This window comes from Podarcis tiliguerta (assembly GCF_965153285.1).
Source record: "Podarcis tiliguerta genome assembly, chromosome: Z".
In the NCBI taxonomy this organism is placed as follows: Eukaryota; Metazoa; Chordata; class Lepidosauria; order Squamata; family Lacertidae; genus Podarcis; species Podarcis tiliguerta.
Window position 1 is genome coordinate 22,753,634 of NC_139553.1, and position 18,590 is coordinate 22,772,223.

Genomic DNA, 18,590 nt, shown 5'->3' on the forward strand with positions numbered 1-18,590 from the left:
AACTGAAAACTATAGCAGTCCAATGCTGCATTGTGGCCCCATGCATTGAGTATGTACCTTCCTTCCTAGGAAAGATGCCTTATTCTAGGTGAGATTATTTACCCACAAAGCCTGTTACTAACTCTGATTAGCAGCAGCTCCTCAGGTTCTTGGCTAGGAGTCTTCCCCATTACCTGTCAGCTGAGCTTTTTAATAGGGCATGACTGGATTGAATGTGGGTCTTCTGCATGCAAAGCAGCTGTGCTACTGTTGCAATTCTGTCTATCTGTGTATTTTAGTGGAACCCAAAGATCTACCAACAAACCAGAGGCACCAGGCCTGCACTATAGTGTAAAGTGCTTTTAACTGGGGCTTTGGGGGGGGGGAGGCACCATGATTGGGTTTGTTTTGATGCCTCAGTTTACATGGGAATTCCTATCCGATGCTTGGGATAGAGCATGAATTCAGAACATATGACACAAAGGAGGCTTAAGGCTGTATAAAATCAAATTATTTTTATTTATTTATTTTTGGTTAATAATTACAATACATTTTTGAATATATAAAGAGAGCAGGTGTTTTGGTTTTCCCCCAGTGCATTCTTCAGACAGACAGGGTCTGGTCTCACTGTACATTCTGTAGTGTTTGGAGCAGAACATTTGCTTATAAGGACATTTGCTTATTTGCTTGCTCTGCCATCTCATTATTTGGGTCACAGACATTTGTTAATGGTACTGACAACTCAGGAACAATGGGAAAATGGGGCAGTAGAAAAAACAAACCCAAGACTCTGGGAGTTTCTGCTCAGTGCGGTTCCTGATAAAAAGTCTTCCCACAACCAAGGCCCGGAGATTTAAGGACGTATGAAGAGCCCTTTTGGATCAGCATTCTGTTCTCCCAGTGGCCAATGGGAAGCTCGCAAGCAGGAGATGGTTCCAACAGCACTCTCCCTGCTTGTGATTCCCAGCAAATGTCTCTCTCTGTCTCTGTGTCTTTCTCAACCGAGAGGCAGAAGGCCAAAGAAATATAGGGCAGGAAATATGGTGATTATTGCTTTTGTCAGTGCAGCAGATAACGACATATAATTAGAGCAGGACGAGTAATATATTTCTGAAAGAATCATCTCACTGTAAGAATAGGTTGTGGCTATGAACAAATGTCTTTTCTGAAGCTGCTGATTATGGTATAAAGGGAGAGAAAACCAGGGCTGACTAAAGACATTTTGCTGCCTGAAGGGAAGCGTGTGTCAGTGTCTCGCCCATTTCCAGGTACAAAAGCTGTCTAGACTGCCAGCTGAATTCTTAACTTCAACACTAGTGCCGGGACAAACTCCACAGGCAGCAGGCAGGTCAGCCACATGGTACAGTTTTGTGTGCCCCTCAGTGTCATTCTCCCTAATGGTGGAGCCGGCCCTGGATACAAAACAGGTTAATAATACTATCTTCTCTGGTAATGTAGGATTGCTAAAGGAGTGAAAAAAGATAACGTCTGGCTTGAAAGAGAGACAGGTTTGTACTGATTAACATTGAACATATCTGAGGTTTGTCAGGTCACAAAGGCAGGTGGCTGAGTATCTTCTGAAGTCACAAAATATTCCCTGAGTAGTCTTAAGATACCAAAATATACACTTCTATTGGGCAACTGGCTCCTCTTTTTGTCCTGCAATCGAGATCAGCCTCACATGGGAACAAGGTCAGTTATGCCTCTCTTGCCCTTTGATCCAAACACCACAAGATTCACATAGCTCCCTATTTTCTGAAAGAAGCCAGGTAGCATTAAAAATAAAACAAAGATGTCCCCCAAATGATAAGGAAGGTGGGGAAGTGGGTGGTGTTTGGCCAAATTGGCAGTAATTGTGGAACTGGGGAGATTCTCATAAACTGGGGCCTGTCCTGCAAGCGTTAGTGACATTTTCAGTAAACCCATGGAAAGCTCTTACTCCAGGGGATTTCCTGCTCTTTGGTACTACATAAGAATTATACACGTTGCTACATAAATGAAAGTCTATATAGAACTGCGTTTACAGATTAAACACAATGAGCAAGATCCTGCAGAAGTCAAACATATTGGTAGCACCTTTGGGGAGAAAAGAGGTTATGCAAAGGAAAGGCTCGCCTCTACCAGTGAGATCAGGTGCTTTGCTTCTGCAGGATTATATCTATCTCATATAGCAGCTTAATTGGAAACACACACACATAGTAATTAAATTAAGGGAATGGGAAGATAAGGGCAGAAAAAATATTAGTAAATAAAATACAAGTAATATAGGTTCATTTTTTAGGTAGTACACAGGCTGGTTAAAACAAAAACAGTGAGGAAGTCTATGAACCCAAAGTCAGAACCATTCCTGGCAAGAAGCTAGGCACTGAGTCCAGATGGGGTGCTTCTTGCTTTGGGAAGAGCCATACTACACAAATTCTTCAATTCCATATTAGTTCAATGAAGGCCTCTTTGGGTTTCAGATCTAGAACAAGAGGTGAATTAGGCAACCTGCCTGCAAGAAGATAAGGGTCACACCTACTCTCATGCCATAAGGCACTTTTTGCATCTCTCTTTCTCAGTTTCTAATTAGCTGAATTTAGGGAGAACACAAACATTCACCTCTCTTGCTACGTCTCTGCTCAGTGCCGCCTTTTTGAACACCTGAGATGCTGAATGCAGCAGGCCTTGAGAAAGCTGAATGTTCTTCTGCTGGTCCTGAAACCAGTTTTCAGAGACCCTGTTAGAAGGTTATGTGTCTGTCAGAGTTTCAGGATTGGGGGCTTGGGCAAAAGGGTTAGGGCACTTCTTCCACTGCTCTGCCTCTGAGGAAAGGGCCGCAAGGTTCCTTGGGTCAAGCAAAGCAAGAATCCACAGCACAGTGCCATTCTCTGGATTTATCAGAGTGGCTGGTTGCATCTTCCCATACTCCTTCAGTGTGGAATGAGCAGATAATTTGACTTCTAAGGAGGTACAACACCAGCATGGGTATCTCCCAAAAGAGAGCTGCATGTTAACATTAACTGGAATGGTGTGTGTGTGTGTGTGTGTGTGTGTGTGTGTGTGTGTGTGTGTAGTGGGGGAAGGACATCACAGAGAAATGGCAACTACACCTTTCTGGGAGCCATACAATGATTTTCAGGACCACAGTATGGTGTAGATGCCCTGGGGTGGTTGTGCAGCCAACACACCTCTTTGTGGGGAGCAGGAACAAAGTGGAAGTAGCCACAATCTCCACAGCATTCATATTACACAGCCAAAGAAAGCAGAATATGCAAGATAGTGACTGGAATACACCCCCCCCCCACCTTAAATAGCCACCTCTCCTCTCTTCCTCTCAAGGAAATATTTTTGCTGCTCATCAAGGCATACTATTTTCTTTTTTGGAGCCATTGTCTGAAAAATCCCTACCAGAATTGAATAGATTTTCTTTCCAAACACCTTTTAAGAGGATGCTTTTAAAGTCACAGCTTCACAGGGTCACAGGCTTGCCTTCCAGCTTGACCTAGCCTGGCTCAAAAACACCTGAGGCATATTTTCTCTTTATGTTTTTCCAATACTGTTGGATCTATTCAACCTCACTACCTGTCAGGGAACTGCTATCAGTGTCCGAGGGAGAGAGCAAGCTCCAAAGGGATCCCAGAGAGCGTCCCGGGAGTGGGAGAGGCAGCCCGTCTTCTGGGGAAGAGAATAAACGTAGCTCCAGTGGAGAAGGGGGGCAGATGGGGGAATTGGCGAGGCGGTCCCATGACTCCTTGCCGGGGACCAGCGGGGAGAGGAAGGGTCCTCCGCTGCCTACATCCTCCTTGCGCAGAAGGCTTCCGCGCAGGGAGAGTAGGCGAAGACTCGGCGTCAAAGAGCTTCTTTCTGGAAGAAGTTTAAGAAACGCCCACTGACGGATTCTGCCAGCGATTGAGACAGCCACGGGTGAGTGGCTGCCCGGACAGGATAGGTTCACTCAGGTAACCCAGCCAGAGGTTGGGACAAGCTTACGCACGAGCAACCCCTAGAACCATTACACTACCCTAGATGGCTAAAGGTCTTTTTGGTCCCTGCTGAATGACTAACATTCATTGCCAAGAAAGTTTTCACACCCATTTCTTTCTGTAATAGATTTCCAGGAAAGTGGAGCTAATGGCAAATCTACAGGCCAGGGAAAAGGATGTTATGTAATGGTCATTTTCTCCTCCAAGGGAGATTTGTATGAGGAAGGGGCTGGGATGGGGCCTGGGATCTCAATGGAGAATTATCCCACACCCTTCCTAAACTATAATTTCCGGGGCTCTTTGGGGGAAGTCATGACAGTTACACAGTTATAATTGTCAGACTTTTCATTGGGAGAAAGAGGGAAGGGAAGTTTGCTCTGGAAAAGAATGAGCTCATCTAATTATTCCCTTATTAGCTTTTATTTATTAGGAACAAAGGACATTGGCTGTCAATATAAATATGAATCCCACCCTAGCCCTGTTTTGCAGTGCAAGCTAATTGTAATCTGATGTGGACTGGTGAAGGGGTGGGATTCTGGCAGATGTAAATATGGTAATAATAATAAGGAACCAAAAATGAGGAAAAGAGAAATTATTATTTCTACCTGAAACTGAGAGAAGTGATCCCTGAAGAATATGCCCCTGTTAACAGAACCAGAATTTTCAGTGTATATCCCAAAGCTTTGAGAAAGAAGCCCCCACAGAATGACAATGCAATGGGTACAACTGCATTTTTTCCCTTTAAACAAATTTGCTGTGCAGAAGGTTAGAAAATAAGAGCTAGATCAGCAGAAATATACCCTTTAAGACAGCTGCTCTTCAAAGGACTTCTATCTGCTTTGGGGGTTTAATACCTTGGACAGATGGACCTGGATAAGAGTGTGATATCTTATCCCCTTTTTTTGTGCGAAAAAACCACCCCACTGGTTCCATTAAGCAGGCAGCACAAATAGGAAGCCTGATGAATATACTGTATGGTCAAAGATGTGTAAATGAAGAGGATCAGCCGTGGGCCAGTTACACTGGAGGAGCAGAGTACTGAATGACTGAGTTGTAGTCAGGAGGTGGGCTGTGGCACTCCAGGGTGGGATCGACTGGCAGGAGAACGTACTGTTCCTGGACGGCATCGTTCACCTGTGTTGCCGACAGGTACTTCACAGCCTCACGCTCGTTCTCCGAGAATACAGACTCTTTGCTCTTGTTGATGGCTTTTCTCCTGTGGGAGGAAAAATGATTGAAAATTCAGCAAAAATGTCCTCACAAAAACGAACCAGCACTTTCATACACATTTTTCATAACATTTTTTGTTGGACTACTACACTGCAAAATCCAGTGAGGTGTGGATTAAGAAGGATAGGTGTGCTTTGGTTTGTGGATTATTTATGGAAGTGGGAATTAGGAAGGTTCACATTAAAATGCAAACCAAACCAAGTCTCTCCTCCATCCCTACCCTTAAGACATAAAATATTTGTGTTCTGTATAATGGTATAGTGAGTTAAAGTGTCACACTAAGACCAAGGAGTCCCAGGTTCAAATGTACTTGGCTATGAAGTTCACTGGGTTTTCAGCATAACCTTCTTCCCAGGGTTGAGGCTGTGAGGATAAAAGATGGATGGTGACACCCTTACACATTGCCATGAGCTACTTGAAGGAAATGTGATATATAATGTAATGAATGAATAAATTCATCTCATATCTTTCTGCTTCCTGGCCCCACATCAGCTTGAACCATTGTGTGCTGCAGAGAATTCTGGGACGTGGCACACTTGGTTCACCAAGGACACAGGCTCAGCCTGCGGGTTTGAGTGTTGTCTCATGTGAATTCAAACCACAGTTTGCAGCACAGAAGAGGTGGTGGAAGTTGGTGGTTGGGATACACTGCTACGAAATCACAGGTACAGTAGCATCCTAGATTTCTCCTGTGAGCACCTGTTGTTTTGACTGCTCTAACATCCTGGGAAGTCCTGTCCAAAGGCAAAGGTATTATCTGTATAGTACTATTATTTTATAGTGTCTGCCCAGAACACAGGTGGAAAACCACTCTGAGTGGAACGTTAGGAACATAAGAAGCTGCCTCATATTCAGTCAGAGTTCTACATGGGCTCAGAACTGCCTATACTGACTGGTAGTGGCTATCCAGGGTTTTAGGCAGGAGTGTGTCCTAGCTGTACCTGGAGATGCCTGGGATTGAACCTGGGAACTTCTGCATGCAGTGCTATGCTCTACCATTTAGCTAAATAAGGTCTGTAAGATCCTTGCTCCTGGGAAGGGAGACATTTGAGGCAAAGGCTGTTAACTATGAGAGGCTTTAAAAGAGTATTGGACAAATTCAAGGAGGAAAAGGCCATCAATGGCTGCTAGCATGATGGCACATCTACTTGTGGAGGCAGGGTGCCTCTGAATACCAGTTGCTGGAAATTACAGGTAGGGTGATTATTTATTTATTTAATGTCTATATTGTTTAATATATTAAAAACATATCTAAGCAGTGTACAAAAAAATGAAGCAACAACAGGCAACTTAAAATATTACAAAAATACACAGTTAAACATAAAAAATGTTTCATTAACATGAAGTTTCTAGTATATGTTAATCAATATAAATTCATTTTCCTTTTGGCACACACCCTCCCTCTCAGCTTCCAGGTTCTCACCCAAGGTCCAAACAAACTCTCAGCTCACCCACAAAAGTCTCAGGACGAGAAGAGTTTCTGTAAAGAGCAGACATTACCCTAGTCTCCCACTCTAGACTTGTTTTTTTATGGGCAGGCCCAAGATGAATGGCACCTCCTTAGGTTGCCCATAGCTGAGTCTTATTCAGTTGTACTCTCTACACCCAGTACCAGGTGCAGCAAGTTTCCTGAGTTTCCCAGGGGGCTTAGAGGATGGAAGAAGACTCTCTGTTCTTCACCCTCTGTTCTCTCCTCCTCTAGCTGGTTTTGCACTCAGGTTCTGCTTGCAGGCTGCCCATTGAAGCATCTGGTTGGCCATTGTGAGAAAAGGATGTCAGACTAGGTAAGCCTTTGTTTTGATCTCTTATGTTTTTATGATAATCATAGGCATGTTTGTATCCTTGCATGCAGTTGGCTGCTCCCCTCTCTTTGTTAAACTCTTCCTGTGAAAACGTTACTATTCATCTATTTCTCACCCACACACCCTGCCATTGATAACCCCTGATGATTCTTCTCAGCTGACTCCATAGCTCCAGCAGCTTTTATAATTTACCAGGTATTAAACTGGTCAATGGGGATGGAGAAAAACACAAAAATATCTGTGTAACTTGGCCCTTGGCCTGGGCGAGTCTTGCAGTGCCCAATAAAAGAAGTGTTATTAAGGCTTAGCCTGGCCACACAATGAGACTCTCTGAGCTCTGTCAGCTCCCAGTATGCAGGAAGAAGGGAGCTTGCATTTCTGGTTCATCCCAGCCACCATGTCAAATCTGGGAATGACACTGTCTGTCAGCTAATGTTTAAAGCGAGCCTCTCAAACAATGACATTTAATATTTGCTCCCAAGTCAGAGGGATGACAAGTTTGGTCAGAGGCAAGGAGTGTGGTTAACTATCTCTGGCAGATTTGAAATGCAATTACCATCCTAGAAAATACTCATTTCACCCAAGCTGCATACCCTGAAATTAAGACAACTCTTCAGCCTTTGTTTCCTAACCCTTAACAACTTTCTGTATTTACTGAGATTTCATTTTGTTCTTCCCCTGCTCAGCAACTGAACCAATCTTGAGATGCTGCCAGTGTTGTTTACATGAATTTAGATGCACATTTTGTTTTCCCATTGAAGTCTTGGAAGCCCCCTTTGCATCTCCTTTCCTACTAGGAGGACCAAAGCCATGGGGTAGAACACCTGCTCTGCATGAAGGGATGGGAACATCCCCTGTCTGAAACCCGGGGAAGCTACAGTCATTCAGTGTGGACAATACTGAGCTAAATGGACCAATGGTCTATTCTTTTCAAGTGTTCCTCATCTATAAAGCAAAGGTGAGGTTATTTTTTCTCCACAGCCAATTGTTCCAGCCATTTCCCCCTATTCTTGGCTGATGTTATTTTTGTAGCTGGAAATGGAGAAAAGTGCCTAGTGCAAGATTGTGAGGAGGTTAAGGTGTGGGAGGAGGAAGCACTTAGCACTTCTTTTATTTTTAAAGCAAAACCCTGATTTATATGTAAATAAGGCAGAGACCTTATGGTGGCCTCATAGGTCTGGAATAGTGGCTCCAAAACCCTATGAATGAGAATGATTGAGCTCATGCATACTTTCTTAGGAGCAAGGTCCAGTATGTTCAATTGAGCTTACTCCCAAATAAGATTGCCTAGGATTGCAGGCTTAATAGATTTTCCCATTCATTAAAAATTCTGTACACAAGGAGCAGCAGCCCTCAAAGAAAGACATCCCAATCAATTTGCTGTTTGCAGCAAGTTATACCTTGCATCTGAGTCCTGTAACAATTGCGGTAATTGAACTGCAGGGGCTTATAATGGGCTTTATGGCTTTTTATAGGTGTTTAATGAGGCTTTATTTTTATTTTTTTGCAGGGCAAGCATGTTTAAGGCCCTTAATGGATTTAATAATGGTTGTAAGTTGAATTAGAATTTGCAGTAGTGAATGTGGTTGTTGAAACAATGGATATTTTCCCCACAATCTGCTTCATGGGACAATTAATGGGATGTAAAGGTTTAAGGCCTGGAACATGCTCTCAGTCTGTATTAACATGCTAGAAACAGGTGGTATAAACACTGAAAATTCTAGTGATGCCAGATGGATGCTCAGGTTGTCTCCCCTGATTTTAGTCAGATTAATTTTGGGGGATACTAATTTGGCATTCAGTGAGCACCTAGATTACGAGAAACTTTGCTATTTTAATAAACATCAGCAAAGGACCATGTACCAGGTCAGACTATTGGTCCATCTAGTTTAGTTTATGTAATATAATAATAATAATAATTTATTATTTATACCCCGTCCATCTGGCTGAGTTTCCCCAGCCACTCTGGGCAGCTTCCAATCAAGTGTTAATGGTGGGCAAAATGTAGATCAATAACTACTGATATATCTCTGGGTGATTTGCAGTACAGCAGCAAGGGTTTCTGACTCCCAGTTGTTTATGGATGACAACTAAAAAAGCCATATTTCCCCCCAAATGTAAAAAAGCCTGGGAGGAAAACCAGGAGCAGATTTTTGCATAAAGTTGCCGAGAGTTCAGTTCTGGCACTGAAAACAAATCCTTGATCTGAGCATGTGCTCAGAATTTCAGCTAATTGCAGTTGGTGAATTGAGGGGTTCTAGTAAAAAGCAAAGTACATTCCACAAGCCTGAGCTCTTTCCACTTCTGGGTTCCACTGATGGGCCATGGCTATCCAAGGTTTCAGTTAGGGGTCTCTCCCAACCCTACCTGCAGATGCTGGAGAGTGAACCTGGAATCTACTCGGCACAGAGCGTGTGTGCTGTAGCAGTGAGCTATGGTCCCTGAGGCAAGTCCCTTAGCTTCAATGTAGGATTCGGACAACCAGTTGGAGCCCCATCAGAAGCTGTTAATGATTATGATTTGCCCCCTAACACTTCAGATCGGAACAGGAAGGCCTGCCACAGTCGAGGAGGGTTGTTCGATTTGATTTTGCCAGGAGAAATGCGTCTGAGGCAAAGGCAGTATCCTTGCTGGAATGCTTTGGCATTCTGATGCCTGAAGCACCTCAGCTATGCCCTACTTGGGGAATATCTTGGTTCTCAGCTAAATCGTTAGGTCTAATTATTTCTGAGCTTAATTGGGTATGACAAAAACAAGGCAGAGCCAAGACTTCAATGTATATCAAATAATGGTTTGCTGAAAGAATTCAGAGGAGTATGATGACCAAGGTGGTTCTGCCCTGCTGAAGACGTAAACTTGAGGTTTACCTCACGGCTACAGGCCTGTTCAGACGAGAATCGTGCACAAATTGCCAAATGAAAACCCTCCATACTGCTTGAGGGCACAGAAATGTTGGGGGCTATTTCACAAAATTCTCCCAGGAGGGGAAAAGAGAATGTATCCATGGGAAGGGGAGGAAGGGCAGCATATAAATTTTCTCTAAGAACATAAGAAGAGCTTGCTGGATCAGGCCAATGGCCCATCTAGCGCAGCATCCTGTTATCACAGTGGCCAACCAGGTGCCTGTGGGAAACCTGCGTGCAGGATCAGTGCGCAAGAGCACTCTGGAAGCAGCCATCAATAGCCCTCTCCTCTACGTGTCAGCCTGCTTCAGCCTTGGAAAATTTATCTAGGGATAGAGAAGAAATTCTCCAACAGTTTCTCAGGGCTGCAGACAATCATTTCTGGTGATGCATATAGTGAATGTTTGGTGGGGGAGGTCAGGACTGGACCCACTCCCTTCCGTTGCCACCCATTCACTGGAAAGGCTGAAAACAGCCACATAGTGTGGGTTCTTAGTGCCTGGGGAGTACGAGAACGCCAGGGTGCAGAGGTGGTTGTGCCAGCCGAAGCCCTCACTGCTGACTGAGCTGGTCTGAGCCAAAGGTGAGTGAGGCGAGGGAAGGAGAAAGAGGCTTGAAGCTGCCCTGTGATGAGGACAGAACTGAGGGCCGTGGTGCCCCATTCGCAGAAGTGACTGCCCGTGCCACTTGCCTCTGTGGGCAGCGCCAGCGGCACCCCTTCACCGGCCACAAGGGAAAGGAGGCACTGCTGCTGCCCAGCCCTGAAGGCTCAGCTGGGTGCAGCTTAGCAAGTGAGGGGGCCTGGTTGTGCCCCCTTAAAGGTAAAGGGACCCCTGACCATTAGGTCCAGTCGAGTTGCTGGGGTTGCGGCGCTCATCTCGCTTTACTGGCCGAGGGAGCCGGCGTACAGCTTCCGGGTCATGTGGCCAGCATGACTAAGCCGCTTCTGGCAAACCAGAGCAGCGCATGGAAATGTCGTTTACCTTCCCACCAGAGCGGTACCTATTTATCTACTTGCACTTTGACATGCTTTCGAACTGCTAGGTTGGCAGGAGCAGGGACCGAGCAACGGGAGCTCACCCCGTTGTGGGGATTCGAACCGCCGACCTTCTGATCGGCAAGTCCTAGGCTCTGTGGTTTAACCCACAGCGCCACCCGTGTCCCCCCTTACGCCCTTTCAAAAATCTGCACCCAGGGCCATGGGCCCCCTGGCCTTCCCCATGCTATACCCCTTGCTGAAAACAGCTCACTTTTCAGGGGAAAAGGATTCAGATCTTCCTTCCATTCATTTGATATATCTCTGGAGGGAAGATACAGGACTCACACCCAACTCATATTCAGCCTGTCTCTTTGGATGTTGTTTCTCTTTTCTTAACACCTGACACAGCATACAGTCATTGTTTGTCCAACAGGATTCCCAGTCCTAGAGTTTTGTATTTGTCTTCCCTAAACTCTCCAAATTCTTCACTTAAGCATTGCCAATTCCACCGCCTCCTCCACCCTTTCAACTCAGCAAATGCAAGTCAAATAAACAGCTAGATTTGGTGGGGGGTGGAAAGAGGACGGGAGCCTCAAGAGCCACCCTGGTTTGGAAAACACACTAAGCCTTCCTTGGGGCTTGTAGAAGTAAAGCAGGACTGTTTGTAATAGGTCCAGAATAAATGTTTTTGATAAGAAGAGAGATATCGTTAACAAGGGCGACATACTGATTCCCAGCCAGCCTCAGCAAGCCATGGAGAAGAGAAGAGATGATATTCAGAGCTGCTTTTTCCAAGTTTGTGGGTAGATGCAAAGCTGTATTTTTCAGGGCTTAACTAGGTGTTGGCTTTCGATGATATGGAATGATCCTCATAAATATATGAAATAAACTTTAGGAGTGCAGTTATTTAGTCAACTGAGGCTGAAACCTTATGCACCAAGGATGGGGAACTTACTCAGCCCAAGGGCCACATTTCCTTCCAAGCAACCTTCCAGGGGCCACATGCTAATGGGCAAGGCCAGAGATAGGAGTGGGCAGAGACACAAAAGTGAATTTTACTTTCGTACTGTAGGCTGCTGTCTACACACACTGCCATACCCAGCTCTAAAGAGGCATTATTAGAGTTCAAAGACACATTCCAGCCAGTCAGAAAGAGGAGGGTTACCTTGGCAGAAGGGGTGCCACTAGGGAGTGTGTGTGGCCTGGGGAGAGTCCTGAGGGCCAGATAAAGAGGTATGGAAGGCCAAATTTGGCCCCCGAACCTGAGAGTCCTCATTCCTGCTATACACACCAGGACCAGCCCTACCATAGGCAGTGATGTGTATGGAGTGTGGATGGCAGCGCTGATATGCTGGAGAACAGAGCTTTTATGTGCTTACCCCACCTCATAGTGCTTCCCCCACCTCATAGAAAAGCCCGCAGAAGCCACACAGCCTTTAAAGAGCGCACGGCTTCTGGGTGCTTTTGCGGGAGGTGGGGGAATTCCCCCATCTCCCGCAAAAGCCCACAGGAGGGAGAAGGGACTGACTCAGCCAGTCAGTCCCTTCTCGCTCCTTGGGGAAAAGCCCCCAAGAGCGGTGTGCTCTTTAAAGGCTGTGCGGCTCTTGTGGGCTTTTCTGCAAGGTGGGGGAATTACCCCACCTCATAGAAAAGCCCGCAGAAGCCGCACAGCCTTTAAAGAGTGTGCAGCTCCTGCGGGCTTTTTGACCCAGCTTGTGGGGCTGGCAATGGCGGGAAGCGCTGCTTTCCCCCACCGCCAGCCTCAAAGAGCATACTCTCCTGGCTTCAGCAACAGCAACACAAAGCCTCCGGAGCAGGCTTCAGAGGCTTCGCGTTGCTATCGCTGAAGCCAAGGAGCCTGCATTCGCCCCATAGGATGCACACACATTTCCCCTTCATTTTTGGAGGGGAAAATGCGTCCTATAGGGCGGAAAATACGGTAAATTCTTGTATCACACACACATGCCTCTTGACTGGCTATGTTAGAGGTGGGAAGTAGTCAGATGTTTGGTATTTCTGGTGGCAGCAGAAACAATGAGTTATAAACCCAGGTCAGGACTGTACATCTTTTTAAGCTAGAGAAAGTGGTACAGAGGAGCTGAAGTAAATATAAGGTGGCACAACAGTAAGTACCATTGAAATAGTATTCTGGGTATATATGTACAGATTTGCACTGTTAATTATTTATTTGTTTGATTACTAGCAGCCTCATATATGGCATTGTTTGGAAATTTCAAGAAACAAAAAAATCAGTGCAGTCTTGACAGGTTTAGTCAGCCTTCTTGATTTAAAAATTTTGTCCAAACATAAGCAAAAAATGTGCTCCTTGATCTCATGAATCATCATTCAGAATTTGGTTAAAATCAGGGAAGTTTTGAAAGGTTCATCTTGATTCACACTGTTGTCTAATCGTATCCAAACATAGATGAAAGCTGCTCCTTGATCTAACCAAATTTAGAACCATGCAAATTTGGTTATATCGTAAGAGGTGTCCAAGTGCATAGCAAAAAACAAAAACAAAAAACAAACTTTCCAAATTATATAGCAGAGACCAGCCAATCCAATTCAAATCTACTCAAAAGCCAGTCTCGCTGAGTTCAATGGGGCTTACTTCCAGGCTAAGTGGGTATAGGACTGCAATGTAAAACATTTATACTAAGTTTAAGAAGTCACAAATGGGGATCAGGGCCAGTGATAAGGCTCTTTTCCCTCTTTCTATACATGACCCCAGACATGAATAATGAATGAATACAACTTGTATTTCATCACAAACCAATTCTTGGATATATTAGTTTATGAAAGGATGCCAATGGCTATATTTGCATGTAAAGCTAAGTGTGGTTTGTTTAAAGCATGGTTTGTATGATAAACCACAAGTCAGCTCACAGATGACGTAGCAAGCCATAATTTGTTTCTTCAAAGCTTGGTTTGTTTTCCAGCTGCTCTTGCCTCATGAGAGTGTCTGTGGTGGGGTGGCCAAACAAACCATGGTTAAGTAAGGATTTGGACATAATACCAAAACATAGTTAAAATAAGCCATGGTTCATAAGCCAACAACAAAGCCATGCCTATATATCACAACTTTTTTGTAGAAAATAAACCATGGCTACTCTGCTGGGTTGAGTTTGCACATCCAAACAAACCACAGTGATCCCAAATAAATCATGGATAAGCACACCAGGCCAACTAATATGTATTAATCCAGGGGTACTTACGCCAGAGCCATGATTCCATAAGGCCAAGAACGAATCTCCAATCTCTTCCGGCTTTTCATTTCATCCAAAGTCAGCACCATCCCGCTATCTGACTCACATTCCTAAAGAAGGGAAAAAACACAAAAGCTTTAGCTTCTTCTAACTGAGGGCTGTACAGCTCTTTCAAGCTCAAAATACAATCTCGAGGGAGGGTTGGATTCATAGCAAATGCTGCCTGGCAGTGGCAGAAAAAGCAGAAAGAAGTGAATCCAACACCAGCTGTTCAATTTTTGCTAACCCTTCCAAGCAGAGTTCCACCCCTCTATAATTTTTGTAATGCAAACAGCTTTTCTTCCCTTAGTGATGACACCATCAGAACCACAGGAGGCTTCACAAGCCTTGTTTATGGAGGGTCCATTAAGCACATGGTTAGGGAACCACCAAATATTGAGGCCAGGCTTCTCTAACCTGGTGCCCTCCAGATGTTTGGACTACAGTTCCCATCAATCCCAGCCAGCAAAGCTAGGCAATGCAGAATTCCCATGATTAGGTTTTCCAGCTTGCTTGCTTTATTTTATTTTTAAACTAATTGGGAGATCTGCATAATTCCTGTGAAGATTGAAGTAGTGGTCACTATAGATAAGCTTTTTTTGGGTTTTGGATCGACTCTTTCAGGTCATTTCCCCAAAGTAAATCAACACATCCCAAGCACCAGTTGGCACAACGAAGGGAAAAATACCAGTGCATAAGGTGTCAAGCCCATCATATTCAAAAGAGCCATGTGGGGATGTTAATTGGTAAAAGAGAGAAAGAGAGAGAGAGATCCTGATCACAGGTGTCCTGTGGCACATTTCTAGTTTGGCTCTACATGCTTTTCTCAAAAGTCAGTCCCTTGTCCAAGGAGCATAGGTAAAGGGACCCCTGACCATTAGGTCCACTCGTGGCCGACTGTGGGGTTGCGGCGCTCATCTCGCTTTATTGGCCAAGGGAGCCGGCGTACAGCTTCCAGGTCATGTGGCCAGCATGACTAAGCCGCTTCTGGCGAACCAGAGCAGCACATGGTAACGCCGTTTACCTTCCCACCAGAGTGGTACCTATTTATCTATTTGAACTTTGACGTGCTTTCAAACTGCTAGGTGGGCAGGAGCAGGGACCGAGCAACGGGAGCTCACCCCGTCGCGGGGATTCGAACCGCCGACCTTCTGATCGGCATACTTAACCACAAAGCAAGCTGTTTTATACTGACTCAATACCATTGGCTTATATCATTCTGCCTTGTCTACATCAGACACAAGACTCTCCAGATGTGGAATCCAACTCCCATCATCCTTGACCACTGGAGAGGATGAGTGGGGCTGATGAGAGTTGCGGTTCATAACATCTAGAGGGCACCATGTTGGCTATCCCTAGTCTACACAGACCAATTGCGCCTTTTCAGGATTTCTGGGGTTTTTTTGGGGGGGGGGGCATTACCAGCACTACTTAGAGATGCCAGAGATCGAACTTGGGACATTCTGCGTACAAAGCACAGCCCTTTCCCCACATAGTCTTTTAGTTCATATAAGTGACTGCAATGAGTTCTGTGACACAACATTTCTGAGCTGCTGAAACCATGCGTATTTCTTTGCACATGTGTACAGGATGACATATGGAGACACCTGTCAACATAAACGGCACATCTGTGAGACTGCAGCTCAGCTGGAAACCCACCAATGGCCCCTTATGTATCCATGCATTCATTCAATGAATTGATCTGAGATGGGAGGGGGATCTTATGAATGAGAGGAAAGCTAGGTTTAAATACTTCCACAGAGAAAGCATTTCTTCAGAATGGTAGTGCCCCACTGGTTTTAAGACAGATCTACTCCTGTGATTAGAGAGCCCACTCTCTACTTTAAATTCAAGGATATTCTTGGCAGAGAAATGGCTTAACCTCCCTATTCTCAGCCACCTGGCTTACAGCTGGCTGCAGTTTCATTTATAATGCTGGCACTCTGCAGTTAGCCTGTAAATTATTTCCTCTCTTAGTTTTATGAAGATAATGCTGGGGTGAGGGGAAGAGGCAAGTTTTAAAAACCATATAAAATTAACGTACACAGATGGTATAGTGAGGGTGGCTAATTATATAAAAAGCAAAGATGTTTTTATTTGATTCATTTGGCTTTCCCATGTATTAAATCCTGGGTATCTTTAGCAAGAGGGATTTCTCCTGGGGAGCGGGGTTAGTGTTTAAAGCAGGGGTGGGAAAACTTTTCCAGTCCAAGGGCCACATTCCACTGTGAACAACATTTGGAGGGGCCACATGCTAGTGGTTGTGGGCAGGCAGAGGCAAAACTGGGTCCGATCAATGGATCTAATTCTTACCTTAGCACAGTAAGCTACATTCCAGCCATGCAAAAGCCAAAGCTTTCTATACCCCCCTCCCACTTATCTCTATCCAAGCAATCAAAAAGCATTATCACACATTACAACCAAGCAAAAGCAGGAGCAGGGATGCCAAGAGGGGGTGAACTGGGAAGCATCCTGAGGGCCAAATAGGGAGGCCTAGCCCAGAGGTTTCCCATCTCTGTTTTAAAGCCTGTTAGGAAAGAGTTGGGTAGCTGTGGATAGAGGCTGATTAGTGTCACTTCCATTTAGGTGAGGTCCCACAAGCCATAACTGCTTCTGTTTCTTTAACAGATAGTGATGGGCTCCAACTTGGATGGCTTTAAAAAAGGATTAGACAGAAAGGGGAGGACAAGGCTATCAGCAGCTACCAGCCACAAGGCTGATGCTCTGCATCCACTGTCAGAGGTGGAATTCCTCAGAATACCAGTTTCTGGGAGTCACAGGTGGGAAGAGTGCTGTTGCACGTGGATCCTTCTTTTGTGCTTCCCACGACACTTGTTTCGCCACTGTGAAAAAAGGATGGGTCCTTGTCCTGATCCAGCACAGTTTTTCTTCTTACTTTCAGAGGCTGGGCATTTGCCAAGGAAGGGCAATCAGTTAGCGGGTACCTTATCAAAATTTGTATCTTATTCACTGCAGCGGCTATAATTACGGTTTTCCACTGCTTGTATGGTTTTGACAAGTTCAATATATTCTTTACAGTTGCGATGAGAGAAATAAAAACATGTGTTCAAGCTGCAATGGCAATCAGAATGATCTCGGGTTTTTTTGCTGGCTGTACAAAGAGCCAAACGACAAATGACTTTTATACTGACAGTTCTGCCTTGGGTGCAGGGTTTCCCTTACACACACTTGACCACACAAAGGATAGCGGGGACATTAACCCCCCCTTTGCTCCCTGTGCCTGCAATCTGTATTGCAAAATATGCCCAGGAAGGCATCTGTCTCTGGTCTCCCCGTTCAGGTTTTCTATGCATTGCAGAGCACTGGAGGGCAGCATCCAACAAAGTGTCAGAAACTGACCCTGGCAAAACACATTTCTATGTATTCTGACCCTGGAAAATCTGAAGTTGCTGTGATCAGGATGGTCACTTTTTAATTTTATTTTTTATTATTAAAAATTACTCACACACAGCAATCCTAACCAAGAAAGAAAATAAGACGCCAACTTGGATGGCTTTGAAATGGGAATAGACAAATTGATAGGGGATAGGGCTATCAATGACTACTAACTGTGCTGGTTATGTTCCATGTCAGAGGCAGCATGCTTCTGAATACTAGCTGCTAGAAACTGCAGAAGCAGAGAGTGCTGTTACTCTCTGTTCCTGCTTGTGGGCATCCTGTGAAAGCCCCCCTGGCCTGACTCAGCAGGCTCTTGTGACAGCTTATGAACTGATAAATGCATCTCCTCTATTACTCTCTTCTAAGGACACTGTGAATTATAAAATAATTCATTATGAAAAAACATGATGAAGAGCAATGACTATTTATATGCACACAACGCACAGGCAAATATATTTGTAACAGGTGCGTTACTAAATTATGATACATTAGGAATGCAGGAAGCCACTTCCAACTAGGCCAGTACTGTCTGCAAGGGAAGAGTTATCAAGCCTCCTATCCTCCATACGATGGTCTGAATTGCTCCCCCTTCTTCTACACGCTGACAATTTTGTGTTCAGAAAGTCCCAAGCCTTCAGCTAACGACACACAGATGTAGCTAATGCAACATCAGCAGTAGAGCATCTGCATGCAGAAGGTCCCAGGCTTAAACCCACCAAGTCAAGATAGGGACTGGGGAAGACGCTAGAGAGCTTCTGCCAATCTGTGTACAGGCCCCACAGACAGTACTGACCTAGATGACTCCTCCTGCCTTCCCTGCAACAGGCACCTGTCTAATTTGACTGGTAAGTGATTCCAGAGAGCTGGAGCTGCAACACTAAAAGCTCAATTTCTAGTACAGACTAAGCACACTTCTGGGGCATATGGTATTCTCCAAAGTGCCCGATCTGAGGGGTGCAGTTGCTGGGCAGGAATATAGTGGGCAAGGTGGTCCCATAGATATCCTGGTCCCAAGTTGTTTAGCATGTTAAAAACAGGTTTAAACTCAGTTTATTGGCTCTCATCCAGTTGTGGCCAGACACTAGTCC

General features: G+C 44.9%; 2 protein-coding genes across 9 annotated transcripts in view; one reads left to right on the forward strand and one right to left on the reverse strand.

Moving 5' to 3' along the window:
• LOC310669944 (craniofacial development protein 2-like) overlaps positions 1 to 18,590 on the forward strand; it is a gene marked incomplete at its 3' end in the record, with an annotated part of 710,849 nt that overhangs the window by 170,005 nt on the left and 522,254 nt on the right. The gene's annotated exons all lie outside the window — the stretch shown is intronic.
• The window catches only part of LOC310669435 (vascular endothelial growth factor receptor kdr-like), a 231,540-nt gene continuing 213,423 nt past the window's right edge, over positions 474 to 18,590 (reverse strand). For all 8 annotated transcript variants that reach the window (XM_083423419.1, XM_083423417.1, XM_083423424.1 and 5 more), the window contains 3 exons: positions 14,074 to 14,174; positions 3,983 to 5,160; positions 474 to 3,543 (listed from right to left, as the gene is read on the reverse strand). In XM_083423419.1, coding sequence (XP_083279545.1) covers positions 4,962 to 5,160; positions 14,074 to 14,174 — 300 coding nt within the window. In that variant the 3' untranslated portion in view covers positions 474 to 3,543; positions 3,983 to 4,961. The remainder of the gene's footprint in view (positions 3,544 to 3,982; positions 5,161 to 14,073; positions 14,175 to 18,590) is intronic.